At 37.8% G+C, this 17,301-nt stretch overlaps 1 protein-coding gene across 2 annotated transcripts in view; it reads left to right on the plus strand.

Moving 5' to 3' along the window:
* Positions 1 to 9,312, plus strand: part of MN1 (MN1 proto-oncogene, transcriptional regulator) — an 83,398-nt gene extending 74,086 nt beyond the window's left edge. The window contains exon 3 of one of the 2 annotated variants that reach the window (XR_005748732.1): positions 7,987 to 8,072. Coding sequence is in view for 1 of the 2 variants with exons in the window: in XM_040350845.1 (XP_040206779.1) it covers positions 7,987 to 8,171 (185 nt within the window). In the remaining variant the exon portion in view is untranslated. Of the gene's footprint in view, positions 1 to 7,986 lie in introns of both variants that reach the window. The other variant, XM_040350845.1, reaches the window with a different exon arrangement.
* Positions 9,313 to 17,301: the final 7,989 nt, after the last annotated feature.

Below are 17,301 nucleotides of genomic sequence, written 5' to 3' on the forward strand. Positions count from 1 at the left end.
CATTCTTGGTAATGTAAGGAAGCCTTGTAAATAAACTAAACCGAGATGCGTAGGCTAACTCTGTTAATTGTTATACGAGACAAGGTCGGTTCCCAATAAACCAGCCTGGATATATGATCCAAATAAACTGATGTTGCCTTTACAAGATCGCTAGCAGAGTGATTCACGCTTGGTTGCCTATCGGGGATGGCTGTTGCACACTGGAATCACGCTGTGTGAGGGTATGGGCAGCCAAGGAGCAGTAGCTGACGGTTTGTCAGAGCCTTTGAAGAAGTGTAAGGGACGAGCCTCCAGGCCAGTAGCCTTTCTAAGGATCCTCACCTCCTGTTTGTCACTTTAATCTCGCCAGCAAGCTGAAAGAAGGAAGCTGATTCTTCAACAGACCTTTAAAAGGCTGCACTCTTTCCATTGTCCACGCCTTTGATTGTGATAAAATGTGACAAAAACGGCACACAAAGCCTAACAAAATGTGTAGACTTTACTATTATACACTGTATCGTAACTTTAGTTATTTTATATTAGCTCTGCAATCATTCAATATGTGTGTGTGTATATATATATATATATATATATATATATATATATATATATATATATATGTATATATATATATCTATCTATCTATATATATATATCTCTACTGTGTAGATAGATATATAGTGAGGTCAGCGTGTGATCATGTACCTACTTTTTATCCCACATAACGGGTTTTGTTATTTTTCCAATATTTCCAATATTTATATATGTTCTTGCTGCACAAACTGTTGCCACTATGAAAATCCTATATAATAATTATATTCTTTGTGAACACTGGTCATGTTTGCTGTCTATTGTTGTACATTAAATAAATAATATTAGCCCGTCTGATTAATCGATGATGAAAATTGTAATCGATTAATTTCATAATCGATTAGTTGTCGATTAATCGATTAGTTGTTTCGGCCCTAGTATGTATGGTCCAAACTTTTTTTTTTAAAGACCAGTACCCCAGTCAAGTTTTTGTTGTGTGGTTTGTATCCCCACTAGGTGTTTACCCTCTCTATTTGTCCTGGTGACTAGTGTCACTGAAATAGAAAGTAGGTGGAAATTTAAGCACTTATAGCTTGTATACACTGGGGGGCGATTTACTAAAACCTGCGAGTACAAAATCTGGTGCAGTTCTGCAGAGAAATCATCAGCTTCCAGGTTTTATTGCCAAAGCTTAATTGAACAAGCTGAAGTATGAAGCTGATTGGCTGCCATGCACAGCTAGACCAGATTCTGAGTGCTCCAGTTTTAGTAAAGATCCCCCACCATTTTTGTTTAGCTGCATTTTTTTGCACACCACAACACATGAGTGGTGTAAACAGGACACATAGAAAACAACCCTGTTTACACCATACATGTGCGGTGGTGTGCAGAAAAAAAGCAGCTCGACATACTTGGTCTGAACAAACCCTTATGCCGCGTACACACGACCGTTTTTCATGACGTGAAAAGTGCCATTTTTTTAATTGGTCATTAAAAACGACAGTGTGTAGGCTCCAGAGCATTTTTCTCGACGTGAAAAATGGGCATTAAAAATTTAGAACATGCTCTAATGTTTCTCGCCGTTTTTCACGTTGTCGTTGTTCACGTCATGAAAAACGGTCATGTATAGGCTTTAACATTATCATTTAGGGAGAAGTACAGATAAAGCTTATTTGGCTGTACTTCTCCCGTGGTTCGTTTTGCACTCCTGTGACGCATTTTCAGCCAAAAGTGGACTGTGAGATTACAGAGCCAAAGATGGCGACCATATGGTCGGGATCCACTCAGGAGCCTGAACCGCCACCTGGCGCAGCCTCTAAGTGAGCTACTGAGAGCCTGAGCCAACCACTCCAGACCCTATACAGCCCAGCACACCAGTGAGCACGGAAGGGGCACAGCAGAGAGCCACACTGGCTGACAGTCACTCGTTTTCTGCTCACGGAGCTCTGAGAACTGGGCGATCAGCGGTGTTTGGTTGCTCAGTTCTCAGTCTTAGAGCCGGTGGGGGATAGATGATTTCTAAATAAATAAAAATCCCAAACTTCTCTTTTAAGAAAAAGCAAGTAAGGGTATTGATATATAAGCACACACATGCACACATTACCCATGGCATCTGTCTTTTTAAATAGTGAAGTTAAGTCTCTTTTGCACAGTGGGGTTGATTTACTAAAGAAGCAGACCCTGTTCAGTAAGCTTACTATGGTTAAGCAGGGATCACTTGTAATACCTGATCATGTGCAAGGAATAAAAACAAGGATTTTTGCATGAACATGATTGGATAATGATTGACATGAACACCACTCCAATTTATATACTTAATGAACATTTACTCTACTTTGCTGAAATCATGTAATACTTCCATTGATGATGGAGTAACTGTAGAACAAGAAATTATTCTAGACATGGTTTTTCTCAGTGAAGGAATATTTTTGTAGCTGTGTAGATTTATTATTTAGGATTATCATTTTCAGAATAATTAATAGAATATTTGGTTTTTGGCCTCAAATGTTTTTTAAAAAAACAAACAAAAGCAAAACAACAATAGGTTAACCCTATTCCTCCAAACCTACTGTATATTTTCTCTCCAATAAAATAAGATATTTTCCCCTTTTTTGATGTGGCAGTATAATCACATAAGTTCATCTTGTTAAGCAAAATATGACTGAAGTACACTTCCCAAGCTTTTTCTGGAATCCTTATTTCACTGAGTTCATTGGAGCAGAAAAGCAGAAGTACTTATGCTATCTCTCACTGTAAACCTGTTATCTCGGGCCTCCCTTCCCTTTTGCAGTTCCATGCTACATTACATGCCATGCATATTTAAAAGATGCCGTAAAATGAATTTATCACTGCTGCCTCAGAGATAACAAATGCTTTAAACTTACATATACATTAACTGTTTAATGGCACGAAGCAGTGACCCCTTTTTTTTCTAGGGTAATGCTTTGATTTTATTAACCTCTTTTCCTCCAGGCAGAGTTGAACAATATAACAAAACAATTTCCCAATTGTTTTACTGTGTATGTTATTGTTTTTTTTTTTTTACTAACATAGGATTGGAAGTGATTGTAGATGTCTCCTTTCCTATCCTAGCAGTGCTCTTTTGTTATAAAGCATTTTTGCATTATGTTAAAGTAGCTGTAGCCCTAAAAATGGCTTTCACTGGCAGCCGCTTTCCTTTATCTGACAATAACTCACTCTCCAAGTGTTTTTTTTTTAAACTTCAGGCTGGTCACGTGACAGTTATTGCCAGATAAAGGAGAGGGGCTACCAGGCTATTTTTAAAGTTTTTTTTTCTACTAATACCGTCAGGAAGGGGGGCGGAGACAGAGACACAGAAACGGGAGCTGACAGGCAGGGAGGAAGGGAGTGAGGAGGACAAGTGAGAGAGCATAAGCTGACCACAGTAAACAGGGCTCAGCAGCCATGATTATTGTTGTCAGCTTAAAGAGGGGGACACAGGAAGTGGAAGGATCAGCAATGCTTTTTACAGTTCAGTGGGGGGCAGGTTAGAGAGCACAAGCACTGTGCTGTTTATTCTGCTATAAGGGAACAGGATCTCTTTTTTTTTATAGGGTCACAAGCACTTTAAAGCTGAACTCGGGTCTGAAGAAATCATTGCCCTTGCAGTGGTTCCCCCTCTGCGCTGCAAGTTTTAAAGAGGTAGTTAAGTAGTAAAATTCTTATTTTTTTTCAGCCCCCCTGCAGCTTAATGCCATAATGTGCTAGCATGCACCACCTACTAGCACATTATGACAGACTTACATGTCAAAAGGATGCCCTCCAGTGCTGCATTGTCAATCCATCTTGACCAGGTTTATCTTTCCGGGATTGATCTGTTCAGCTGCATGAATGGTCGGACCGCAATGATGTCAGTTCTACGCACAAGAGTCACATCGCCACAGCACAGAGTGGGTGCCATAATGTACTCTAATCTGCTCTTGCACAGCTCAATGTACATTACCTCTGGCAGGCTGGGAAAAGCATTTATGGCAGAAGAGATCAATTGTGCCTTTTCTGACAAAAATAACCCTGTTGTCCATTAAAAGTCGTTCTAAAACTAAAGTTTTTTTTTTTTAACTTAATGCATACTCTGCATTAAGGTAAAAAATCTTCTGTGTAACAGAATCTCCCCCCCCCCCCCCATGTTATACTTACCTGAGCCCATTCTCAATTTAGCAATGTGCATGGGAGCTGAGGCACTCTCCCTCCTTACTGGGAAGACTGATAGCAGCGGGAGCAGGGGGCGGGGCCAATAGGCGCTTGAGAGCGAGCCGACACATATGCCCCATAGGAAACTGTTTCCTATGGGGGCATTTCCATAAGAAGAGGAGCCATGAATGCCTGCAGGGGACACCAACAAAGGAGGATTGAGCCTGCTCTGTGCAAAAAACATTGCACAGAGCAGGTAAGTATGACTTTTTTTTTTAAAGGAACCTTTATTATCGCTTTAACTGCTTGTTTTATGTAGTGGATGATAAATAAAATGAATTACTTACCTTACCTTACTCCTTGCTTACCCGGCAGCCAGTGCTCTCCTCCAGGATAAAATGTCCCTAGATGTGGAGGGCCCTCGGCATCCTCATGTAGAATCCAGGACTGATGTTCCTGTATGTGCTAAGGTCAGGCACCAAAGAGTAGCAGCTTTAGGGGACCAGTCTTCCAAGGATGAATCCTGAAGGTGCGAGGAATAAGGTACATTTTTTACCTTATTCATCATCACTCAAAGGAGATGTAAGCTTGGCAGTGCAGAGTGCAGGTCACTGCAAAGAAGTGCCTTTAATGTAGATATAGCAATTGAATAATACAAAGGAATCAATCAGTCTAGTAATCTTTCATTCACTTTACTTGGGTGTAATTGGTGTATATTACTCATTTTAGATAGTTTTGCTTTTTACAACTTTTTTGTATATGTCACGATTGTTGAAAAATGATGTCTAAGCTGCAAGTAATCTGATGGTTTGAAACATTTTGTCATTGAGATAAGCTTATAAAGTACAGAATTGCTGAATGCCCTGATCAGGGTTGTGTTAAGTGAAGAGGGTAGAGTGAAGGACTGATAAATTGGTTTCAAATGATCTGATTTCCACTTCCTCATGTATTTCCAGTTTAAAGTGAATCAACTTTATGGAAAGCAAGATCACGGTGATGTTGATTAGACTGAAGTATTATATTTAGCTTTGAGGTTTTTGCTACCACAGCTGAGATATCAGCAGTGGAAAACTAGCTGTGTTGCCACTTTTTATTTAAATTTCTATGGAAAAAGCTGCATAGACGCTGTGTAGACACACAGCTTTAAGGCACTGTACCTGGTCGCTGCAGATAATCATTTAATTAGAAATGTGCCCAGAGCAAATCTGAGCATTGATGGATTCCACAGAAATACGTTAGCTTATCTAACTAGTGAGGAGAGACATTTTAAAAATCCACACCCCCTGAAGATTTGCCCAACCTAGACTTTTTTTTAGTTTATTTTCTTTCTTTTTTTATACTCAAAAAGCACCCCTTCCTTGAGCCAGCTTAGTATACCAGTCATATTCTTTAAAGCAGAACTTTCCGCAGAACTTTTCCTGAAAAGGAAAGTTCTGCTCACCCTCCACCTTGCCCCATCCTCTCATTGTTACCTTTATTTTTTTTGGAGGGGGCTGTACTTATTTATGACAGGTCCCTGTTCCTGCTTTACCCCCCTGCAACCTTCCTGGAAAACCCCACATGTCCCAGGAGACTGTGGGCCCATTGAGAGAGGGTAGAATGTCTCATGCATACGCAGTAGGAAGCTGACTGTGAAACAACAGGAAGTCACAACCAGCTTCCCACAAGCAAGATGGGGACTTGAAGGGCAGGGAAGAACCAGCCCGGGTGAGGACAGCACTAAATCCCTGGGCTGGTAAGTGTCTGTATATTAAAAGTCAGTAGCTAGTGTTTGTGGCTGCTGACTTTAATATTTTTTATAACTGACCAGAGTTCCTCTTTAATATCCTGCTCATACAAGTAAATGACAACCAACTGTCTGAGGATGGTCACCAGGCTCTTCTTGATGGTGGAAATGATTAAGCAACTTAATTAGTCTGTAAAAATGCATGCTTTCACTGCCCCTTGTGAACTGCTAAGGGGGGACATTGCTGTACCCATTCTACTTTTCAGTAAAAAGCAATGGCTGGAGATTTGGATACAAAAGATTCCTTTGCATTTACAATGTAACTTCCCTGTTTCAACTTAATCAATCTCAGTACAGATTAAGTATGATAACTAGACCATGGGATTCCAGTAGATTACCCCAATTTTTTCAGTTGTTCAATAGGAAGCATTGTGATTTACAATGATTTATTTGCAATCATACTGTGTGTTGTTGAATTAATTAGTGTGAACTGTTGCTAAATGATTTTCTAGTGAAAGTGAAAGAGATGTTGTTAGCTTGCCAATTTTGGCGAAAGTAAGGCCTCATTTAGACGGGCTTTGAAGTTTAAACATCCATTAATGCATGTATTGCTTTAAGACATGTTTTTGATGCGTTTATGACACGTTTTTAACGCCTTTACGCTGCACTAAATAATGCTTTCCAGACGCCTCTTCTGTGTTGATTTTCTATTGTATGGATTGCATCTCAAACTCGCTGTAAACACCACAGGAGCATTTATGGTGTTTTTGAAGCACATTTACATTTACATCAGTAGAAGTGTTTGGGGACCAGTAAAGCCAGGCAAATGACATGTCAGATCAATCATGTGAACAACACTGGTCGCTGCAATGCACATCGTTTTGACAGGTGTTTGAGGGGCTTCTAAAAAGGCCAATGAAAAGCCTGCTTTTGACATGAGTATAAACCTAAGCCTGCCATAGATGGCTCGAATCTCAGTTGGTTCAGCAGGAACTGGCCGAGATTCGAACCATATATGGGCAGGATGAATGTACCCATGTTGATTGATCAATCACAATGACTCAGCCGGAGGGATTTCCCTGTCAACCCGTGGTTGCAGGAAAGAAATTTGCTTTGTCTATGGCCGGCCTTAGCCTAACAATGCATTCTTAAGCCTCGTACACTCGACCGAGGAACTCGACGGGCGAAACACATCGTTTTGCTCGTCGAGTTCCTTGTTAGGCTGTCGAGGATCTCGGCGAGCCAAATTTCTCCATTGTCGTCGAGGAAAAAGAAGACATGCTCTCTTTTTGGCTCGACGGGATCCTCAACAGTTTCCTCGTCGAAAAGTGTACACGCGACCGGTTTCCTCTGCAAAAAAATATCTCCCAGCAAGTTTCTTGCTGGTTTTTGCCAAGAAACTCGGTCGTGTGTACGAGGCCTAATATTTATATTGAGCAATTCATGCTGCCACCCCACTCCTTCAAGCACGTGACCCTCCCTCACATGACACCACTCAGGCCCGAGTGGCCAGTGGCCAGGCACCAACGCTACCACGTGGGTTGGAGCAATAATGTCATCAACCCAAGTAAGCTCTGACCCCAGAGCTTTCTCAGGGTGGACTCCTGCAGTGGCATGGTGCCATGGATACATGAGTATTCCTTGTTGGGGTGCCCTTTCACTTAGTTACCCTTTGAACCAATATAAAAATGTACTGAGCTTGACTACTTAACAAATCAATAATTAAAATAAGGGTAGCCACGTGAACACTGACATGTGTATAGATGGAGAAAATTTGGAAATTACAGCATCAGTTTTATTGTATCTTTGCTGTAGATTTACATTTTCTCTGCAGAAGTGTGTAGGCTTTATAAATAAAAGGTTCAAATAAAGCCAAACAAAATCCTGTTTTCTTTTGTCTAATCGCTTTATAAAAATAATTGAATGCGAAGGTCAGCAGATCCATTTATTTTGTTTGTGTGACCGCTGACAATCATTGTCTGACTAATAATATGAAGGAGGTGAAAGCAGTATATTGCAAATTGTTTTTCAAGTGCTACATATTTATCACAATGCATTGAAGAAGTTGCTAATTTTTTTGTCTCATTGTTTCCCTACAGCCCACGATCTTCCCCAGAACAAGACCTCAGCAGCGGCACAGAATGGAAGCCATTTGCAGTGCCTATCAGTTCACTGCACAGATGACATTGGGGAGTCAAAGGGTAGGACTCCTGTACCTACATGGAGATCACTTCATTCTGACATTTCCAATAGATTTGGAACTTTCGTGGCTGCCCTGACTTGAAAAATGAGACAAAATAAACTTTTTTCTTTTTTTTTTTCTTTTTTTTGGTTCATTTTCCTAAGAGGCCGCTAATAATAGGTGGACTAATATTTTTTTTTTAGGTTGGTACCTGCTTAGTGGCTTTTGGACTCGGAAGGGTTAGTTTGAAATAAACCTCATATTTTTGAAACTTTTGCCACAGTATGATACCAGTGTTAATTCTTCATCATCCAGCACATATTATACTTTTTTCTTTAAGTCATTTCCCTGTAAAGTTGACTTCCGGTATATCTGGGCTAGAGAAGGGCTTTTGTATGTTAAACATGTATATGTATTTTCTTTACTGCTTTTGTTCATGCTACATAAACATATTATTTCTAGTAAAAAAACAAAACAAAAACATTTTTTTTCTGTAAAAGAAGGTTGGTGTTTCCTATTAAAATGTCATATTGTATTTGACCATGGCTGAGTTACAAGAAAGGGAAACTGAATATTGAACTGTCTTCTGTTATCCACATTTATTCGATGAGGCTTTTATTTATTTCATTTTTTTTGTTTGTTTGATTGATGACCTAAAATGGATATTTACAGCTATTTTGCACATAGAATTGTATATCTTTTTTTATACATCATATTGTTGGAAATTGTTTGCAAAATAAATAACGAGACAAGTAAGGTATGTCTCCATGGATATCATGGCCTATGATCTCTGACTTGTGATTGGTCAAGTTGCCATGACATATGCTGTCGTGGCAACTTGACCAATAACAAGTTAGAGATCATAGGCTGAATATTTTTGCAGGTATATTCATAAAGACAATGGCAATATTCAAAGAGCAGTAACCCATAGCAACAATTGAAAAATCCAGTCTTAATCTTGCCGACTTCAGTAACTGAAATGCTATGAGCATATGCACTTTGAACTTCCTCATTGTTTTTCATACTGCTTTAAGCCCGATGTAAAGGTACGTTATTGCTGAGCCTATCTAGGTCTAAATTCAGGTCATAAGGTAGTTATTGCAGAAACAATACTTGGAAACTGTTAAAATATTCACATCAATTTGATTTATTTTTGTGGAATTTATTGTGCAGATCTGTACAGTGTTCTTATTTTGGGAATTTCATAAATTAAATGAGGCTACATGTTTCAGTTATTTGGTAATATGGTGAGTTTACTTCTTTCCTTGATTAGAAAACTTCACAATCTACTAGACGTTATATATACTGAATGTTTTATTTGTCACACCAGAGGTGGAAATACATGTAATAGATCTGGGCATTTTTTCTATTTGTCCTGATTTAATGGAACAGTCCTAGTTTGTGGTCCAGAGAGGCTCAAAACCTTTAAAAGTACATATGCTTGGGTGGGTCTGGCAGGGTTTACTTACATTTAAATAAATGGATGCACAATTTTTAATTTAAGACATTAAAATGTTTGAAGGTATGAACTAGGCTATTGTCAAGGGCAGCTTTAAATTATACTTTGCGCTCATTATTAAAAATTCAGTTCATAAACCTATAATTTCCCAGACTGTGGTAGACATTCCTTGGAAAACCTTCTCAGTTGATTTGCCAATTCGGATTTTCCCTGTCAATTGTTATGGTTTTCCCCCAAGATGGGCTGGCACCAGGGATATCTGCAAAGAGCTTTTGCTCCCATAACAAAAAACAAACATCACATTTGCTAATTTGCTACTTAATATGAAAGATTGTTCAATGGCTGGATCCAACATGTACTGCATGCATCACTGTCATATGCCAATCATGGCCATTATATTTTCTACTTTCATAAAACATCCAAGTACAAAAAAACACGTTCCAAGTTGTTTTCACATTTTTTCAGTTGACATTGTTGACTGTCCAAAAATGATCACTCTATAAAAGGAATGGACTGCTTTTCAGACTATTCTTCTTTCCACCTCATATGCATCTTCAGCCATGCACACGTATATTATTTCTGGGGCATAGAGAATAATCCTCAACATACATCATATGTTATTTCAATTTCCAAGAACATTTTACATTGCAGGGTTGTCTGCTCAAAAGTGAAATTCTGGTTCAGACCACCCCATGTGGCATAACCTAGACCACCACAAGCACCTGACTCCCAACACACACAGCTGCTGGTTGAGAAAAGAATGAATAGAAAGCTTAGCAAGGTGGCTGGCCTATGGCAATGCATTGCTGCTATCAACTCAATTATTTCACAGAGGGTTTTGGATCAAAATTTAACTTTTTTGTGGTTCAGTTATACTGAAAAACATGTAAAGTGGTCACCTTAATAAATTGAATTATTAATATAAATTATACAAATAATCTGAAATGAACTGGTTGCAAGATTTCTTTTGATGGTGCTTAAAATAGCACCTGTGTGGCCATGTTTTAGAATTAAATCCAGAGATTTTAACCAAAGAAACCCTTTATTAAGATTTAGAAATATATTTACAAAATATTTGATCACACTGTTGTGACTGGTAAAAAAAATTCAGTTACCTCTTGAATCCCCTATTTTTCATGGTAACATTTTAAGATAAAACACAAGGAACAGGTTTGCTGCAATATGATTTCCAATCTCTAAAATTGGAGGGTTATGCCATGCATGAATAACGTAGTAATGATAATAAACTACGTAAAGGAAAAAATACTGCAATCAGTTAGTCGGCATCTATTTTTATTGTGATTATACTGAGAGTATGATAGTGTGAGAAGATATAGAAGCTCAAATAAGTCAGATGAATATTAATAATTGTGTGATAGTTTATTGTAAAGATAAAACATTTTTCCTTCATCTGTATGGTAGCGATCTGGGTTTGGTTCAGCTCTTGATGTTGGTGGGGAGATCTCACTCTACCATGTTACTCTGCCCTGTGAGTTATTTTTCCATGTATTTCTATGATGTTGCTCTCCAGAAGGAGGTACCAGTACATTCAGCTGTCTGCAGGGTCTTGGCTATCATAGTAGGTGAGGTGAGGCTGATCTCCCTGTTGGTGTAACAAAGGCAAAACCTACCGAAATTAGAATAAAAGGAAAGTTTCGAGTACATTTCCAATTTTACTATATATTTGGGTTATTATAGGTGTATGCAAAGGATGAATAAAATGACATTGAAAAATCTTTTGCATTTAATATCGTGATAAATCGGTGTACGTGGGTCAGTTCAATTCATTTGTTTGTTTTTTCTTGGATTCCACATGGTAATAGACATAAAGCTTAATCTATTCAATAGCATTTTGCTAGAAAATGTTAAATTATTATGCTGCATATTAGGCACATGGACCTTATACTAATAATATAGTATAAGACATATGCTGAAAATGGAAGCATCAGTATAATTTATGTCATCACTGGCCATTGGGAGAGTTTTAGATTGCTGTTTAAGTGACTCTATTATTTAAAAAAAAAGTCCTGCTAGCAAGTATAAAGTGCAGGCACCTGCACATACTTGCAGCACCAATCATATTTCTAACAGGTAAAGCTTGGATTTTTCCAGGTAGTGTGAGAACTTGACCTTTCCCTTCTGCCCCCATATTTCTATTTGCACATTACTCTCCAGTACTGGAACTTTGCAGTTCAGGATGGCTGGCATTGGGTCAGGAAACTAGAGGTGGAATGAGAGCTGAACTTGTTATCCCTACTACCTATCATCTCTCCTCTCTTTAAAGTGACTAGGTCACTTTAGGAAATTAGATAAAATCTGGTAGTTACTATCCCAAGTTTTGATACCTTGGTTACATACAGATTCAAAGTTTACTCCTACATTTGTTGAAGGTGGCATTGTGCAACTTCACTATAACTGTTGTACTCAACACAGGACTTGGAGAGTTGAGGTTCAGCTGTAAGGCAGACCATTCTGTTTTATGACAGTTTGAAATTTAGTCTAATACTAGATACGCTGAGATAGCACGGAAAGGATTTCCCAGTGTATTGCCAACATTTAAATATACATATAAATGGACAGATATATTCCCGTTAATGAAGGCCAGGGGGATAACTGCCCACACTTTCACAGCTTTCACAAGTGTCAGGACCCAACATGACTCTCATCTAACGGTGACAACACATGCATTACTTCTTCTTCACTCTTCTACATAGAAAAGTTAAGGGTCAGGATCACTCACAGGAAGCTCATTATCACCCTTTTGCAGTTACAGTAGGAAATTGCATAATAAGTGATGCTACAGGCTAGGAACATTCCTTGTTTTAGTGGAGATGCCTAAGGTGGCCGAACACTAAATGATCTTTTGTTACTTGCTGTGATTTACAGTTGTAATTATGTAAATGCTTGATTGAAATTATTTAATTGGATCTGTTGAATGATTTTTATGATACATGTATGGGGTGCAATCTGGGGTTCCAGATTGCTTTGTCAGTTCACATAAAATCCAAGAGGGATACCAATAATATTATGAGTAAATTGTGCTAACATAGAGCAGCCAGTCAGATTACGCTTTTCTTCCGCTTAGTGTATTTAGTAAAAGATGGCTGGTGCATGTCTGTTGTGGGTTACTTCACCTTGCACACCACATTTTGAATGATAAAATAAACCCCATATGATGTATTTCTAGCCATTCCATCATTAGCGTTATATAACAGTAAAGGAATCAGGTTGAAAATGCTAACAAAGTACAGATTTTTCTATGTGCTAGCATATAATGAAATGCCTGTAGGGCACTCAGTACAGTGCACTTAATTCACCTTGTGCTGCATGTCAGAATGGTGAACATTATTCCCTTTAGTCAATGCATTGTCATTACTTGCTATCATTTTCACCAGTCGATGAAACATCAAGCCGAGCTCACTGCCTGTCACTGGAAAACTGACCAATCATCTTGTGTGTGAACAAGGACATTTCTGCCTGTGGACTCATTAGTCTATGACCGATCATTAATTTATCTGCATCCAAACTGCAATACAAGATCACCCTTAACACCATTCCATGCCACCACAGGGAATACTGGTTTAATTATTAATTTGTTTCAGGAGCTAGAACGTGGAAAGCCTAAACATTGAATCAAGGTTGTAAGCATTGGTTTCTTTTTTTAGAAAATGGATTGTATATTGTTCATAAAGGTAAATAGAATCCATTTATGAGTAAAATGACTCTATATTAGCTAACAAAACCAAAAATATACCAATAGCTAACCATTAAATCATGTTCTATTTCTATAAAAATGTATTTTTTGTATGGATGACCTAAAGTAAAGTGATTGTCTCTCATTCTCCTTACTGAAAGTATTTTACTTTCTATTCGCCTCCTTAGCAGAATACATGTTATTTACACACAAGGCGCTCTTTCATTTATCAGTTCTTTTAGGCAAATAAAGCAATATGATTATTATTATATTACTATATATTTTAAACAAGTCACTCCATTGTTTTTGCCATAAGCACAAGAATTTACTAGCATGAATCAAAATAAAGAATTATATGAAAAAATCAGATATTTATTTTCAAGGCATTTGCTTCCAAAAAGAGCAGATCTAATATAGCTTGGATTTTCTGAAAGTACACAAAAAAAAACAATTGATATAAAGTTAAACTGCACCTTTATGAATGAAATTATATACATATATACAAATATATATGGGGCACACCAAAGTTACTCTGAAATTATTTGATGATTTTGATGTGGCTGCACAATCCACTGTATCAGTAATTTCTATAGTGAAGTTCATTATTTTAATTAAATGTGATCATTTATGCTTAAATAAAAGAAATTCATTCTCCATGCTGTATAAGCAACATAGCAGACATTTTTTATGTTAAATACGCTGTCTTTTTTTTTTTGAATGGCAGAATAGCTTGCCATCGTTAACTGAAAATTTCACTCCACAAAGTTAGGAACTTAGACCATTAGATTTAGAGCTGTGTAATCTCCATGATTGCATGGTTTATACTGTTTGCTTTGTTGTATGGAAATTTCATCTCTTTCACCATACACTTCATCCCAGATAAGTATTGCATTTTTAGCTAGCCATGGCTGTAATTGTAGCAAAGATGTGAAAGAGCCCATGGACATGAGGTGACCTTTGCAAAATCCAATAAAGGCAAGGCTGGGAAATGACTGTATTTCTGCTAGACCCTTGATGACCTCTGCCTGACCAATCTTGAGGTTGAATTTAGCCAGCTGGTCACTATTGTTCTCTTGGCCAGCACCAGGGCTGCATAAACCAGTTCAAAGGATGGTATGAGCATACACGATTATGCTACCATTGTTCTAAGAACGTATTCATTGGCAGTTGGATTTTCCAGCCACCATATTATGTGTGTTGGCATTTTTAGTTAATATAAATTAACAATGTATCACTTTTACGTACAACACAACAGTTAGATTAGGTACATACAAGACTGTAAATATAATATTTTATTCATATGGCACATCTGGTTTATATCATTAAATGTTCTGCCTAACTTTGAGTACACTAAAACAAAACAGTGTTTCCAAATAAAAGCAATATACATGGCAGTATAACTTGTTGTTGCAGTGCACCCTCTACATCATGGGTGCTCAACCTGTGGCCCTCCGGATGTTGCCGAACTACAATTCCCATCATGCCTCTGCCTTTGAGAGCCATGCTTATAACTATAAGCTTTGCAATGCCTAATGGAACTTTTAGTTCCGCAACAACTGGAGGGACACAGGTTGAGCACCCATGCTCTACACCAGTGGTCCTCAACCCTGTCTTTAGGGCCCACTAACAGGCCAGGTTGTATGTATTGCCTTGGGGAGATGCAGACTAGAATACTGCAATCACTGAGTAGAAAATTATATCACCTGTGATGTATCTTGTTAACCTGGCATGTTAGTGTGCCCTGAGGGCAGGAGTTGATGACCACTGCTCTTAACCATACCCTTAATGTTATGTCACCTGCTTGAACTTTGTTACACAGCAATGCATTATACATCCTTATACTGTACATCCTTATACACCAACTTTGCTGTGCCAAGTGATCTTAGAAAGAAATTTAAGCTCTAACAGGAAAGTACACATTTGAAATCATGTCATAACTATAACCAATTATTGGCCTCAATTCACAAACCTTTAGCATCATGATAGGAATCATTATGTGATTATAAATATAAAATCTTTTGGCTTTCAAGTGGAAATAAACCCATCAATTTAAAGCGGAAGTAAACCCATCGATTTAACAGTTTCAAAAACAGTTACATTCCGGTAATGTGCCTGAATGTAACTGCCATATTGCTTATGCTCTCAAACAAACTGTCTAACCATCCAATGGCTGGTGTCATAACTGATCACATCTTCAGCATCATGGCAGTTAAAGATCAAACAGAGGCCAAGATGGCAGCTTCCTTGGGTAAACATGATAAGAGGGCTTACTTCCACTTTAACTGTTTAAAAAAAAAACTTACATTCAGAGAATGCCATGAATACTAAGGAGTTGATCTACTAGAACTGGTGAGTGCAAAATCTGGTGCAGCTGTGCATGGTAGCCAATCAGCATCTAACCTCAGCTTGTTTAGTTAAGCTTTGAAAAAAAATGGAAGCTTATTGGTTTCTATGCAGAGCTGCACCAGATTTTGCACTCTGCAGTTTTAGTAAATAAACCCCTTTCTGTCACATTTGTTCTCAACTGAACTGTCAAACCATAAAATGGCTGGTGTCCTAACTAATCACAAGTGCAGCACCATGGCAACTGCAGATCAAACAGAAACCAAGACTGCAGCTTCCTTGGCTTAAAAGATCCCTGTTGCAAAATTAGAATTTTTTAGCCTAAGGTTGTAGAAAAGGAGAGTGGGTGCGTTTATAATTATAACATGTTTTGAGTTTTATCTAGACAATTGAGTACTAGAATCGGATTGGTTGCTGTAGACAATGCCTAAAGATACCACTTCTTGGAATTTTTAACATGAAGGGCATTGTGTTCTCAAAATACTCACTTGCATAATCAATTCCATAGTACGTATTTATAAAAGCCTCTTGCACAGTCCTTTGGGATATAAGTAATGAACCTTTTTGTATAATTTAGAGAACACATGGGTGTTACACATCTGACTTCTAAACACTTATACTCCTAAAAATGTATTTCAAGTTGTATCTGGAATTTTTTTTCAAAATCTCTGGCTGTCAACTCTATCTTGTATATCATGACACAATTGTGCATGTTTATCTTGACCATCATAATACAAACCAATCTGTCAACCACCATAATATTTCTAATAGTGCATGTTCTGAAGTTTGTTAAACTTAAAGGGAGCCATTTATTAATGAACTCAAAGCATTCATTTTTGGACAAATATAATGTGTTCAGGCAGGGTAGTCAAATTGGGACATATGGAAATGTTTAATTTATCGTAAAGGGGTATTCCGTAGACATATCTACAGCTGTCTACCATTGTCTATAGAATGCTGACACAGACAACATATTTTTTGTCTTTTGATTATACTTTTCATTGAGCAAGATTTGAACATTTCCAAGAGAACTGTGTTGATGCCCATATATACATATGGAAATAAAATGGGTAATACATATATATATATATATATATATATATATATATATATATATATATATATATATATAGCACAGGCTAAAAATGATAAGAGTAACAACAGCACTCCTTAAACAATGCATAGAAAAATCTACCATAAGTGGACAATTCTCCTAAAAGCCATGCTCATACCTACCTACTGTTTACTTAGCCTGTATTTTTCTAGCCAGTGGCCCAAAAGTTACCTTTGATGGTCCTGCAATGATGCACACCATTTAGAGAGAGGCAACAACATTATGGATATTTCTTAAACGAATAAATACGGAGGGAGGGGGGGGGGGTCGATTTACTCAAACCGGAATACTTAGAATCTGGTGCAGCTGTGCATGGTAGCCAATCAGCTTCTAACTTTAGCTTGTTCAATTAAGCTTTGACAATAAAACCTGCAAGGTGATTGGTTTCTATGCAGAGCTGCACCAGACTATGCATGCTCCAGTCTTAGTAAATCCCCCTCCCCCTTCCCACAGTTTTTTTCGCTCTAGGTGATATTTTATTTTGTACCCATTGCATTTGACTAAAATGTATAAAATGTACAGCTTGTCACATTTCTCCAGAAGCTACAACTGTATTTTTCCCTTTTTATACATAAATCGTAGCTCAAATCTTTTCATAAAACAAAATTTAAGGTGCCAAAAA

Source organism: Rana temporaria, chromosome 1 (assembly GCF_905171775.1).
Source record: "Rana temporaria chromosome 1, aRanTem1.1, whole genome shotgun sequence".
In the NCBI taxonomy this organism is placed as follows: domain Eukaryota; kingdom Metazoa; phylum Chordata; class Amphibia; order Anura; family Ranidae; genus Rana; species Rana temporaria.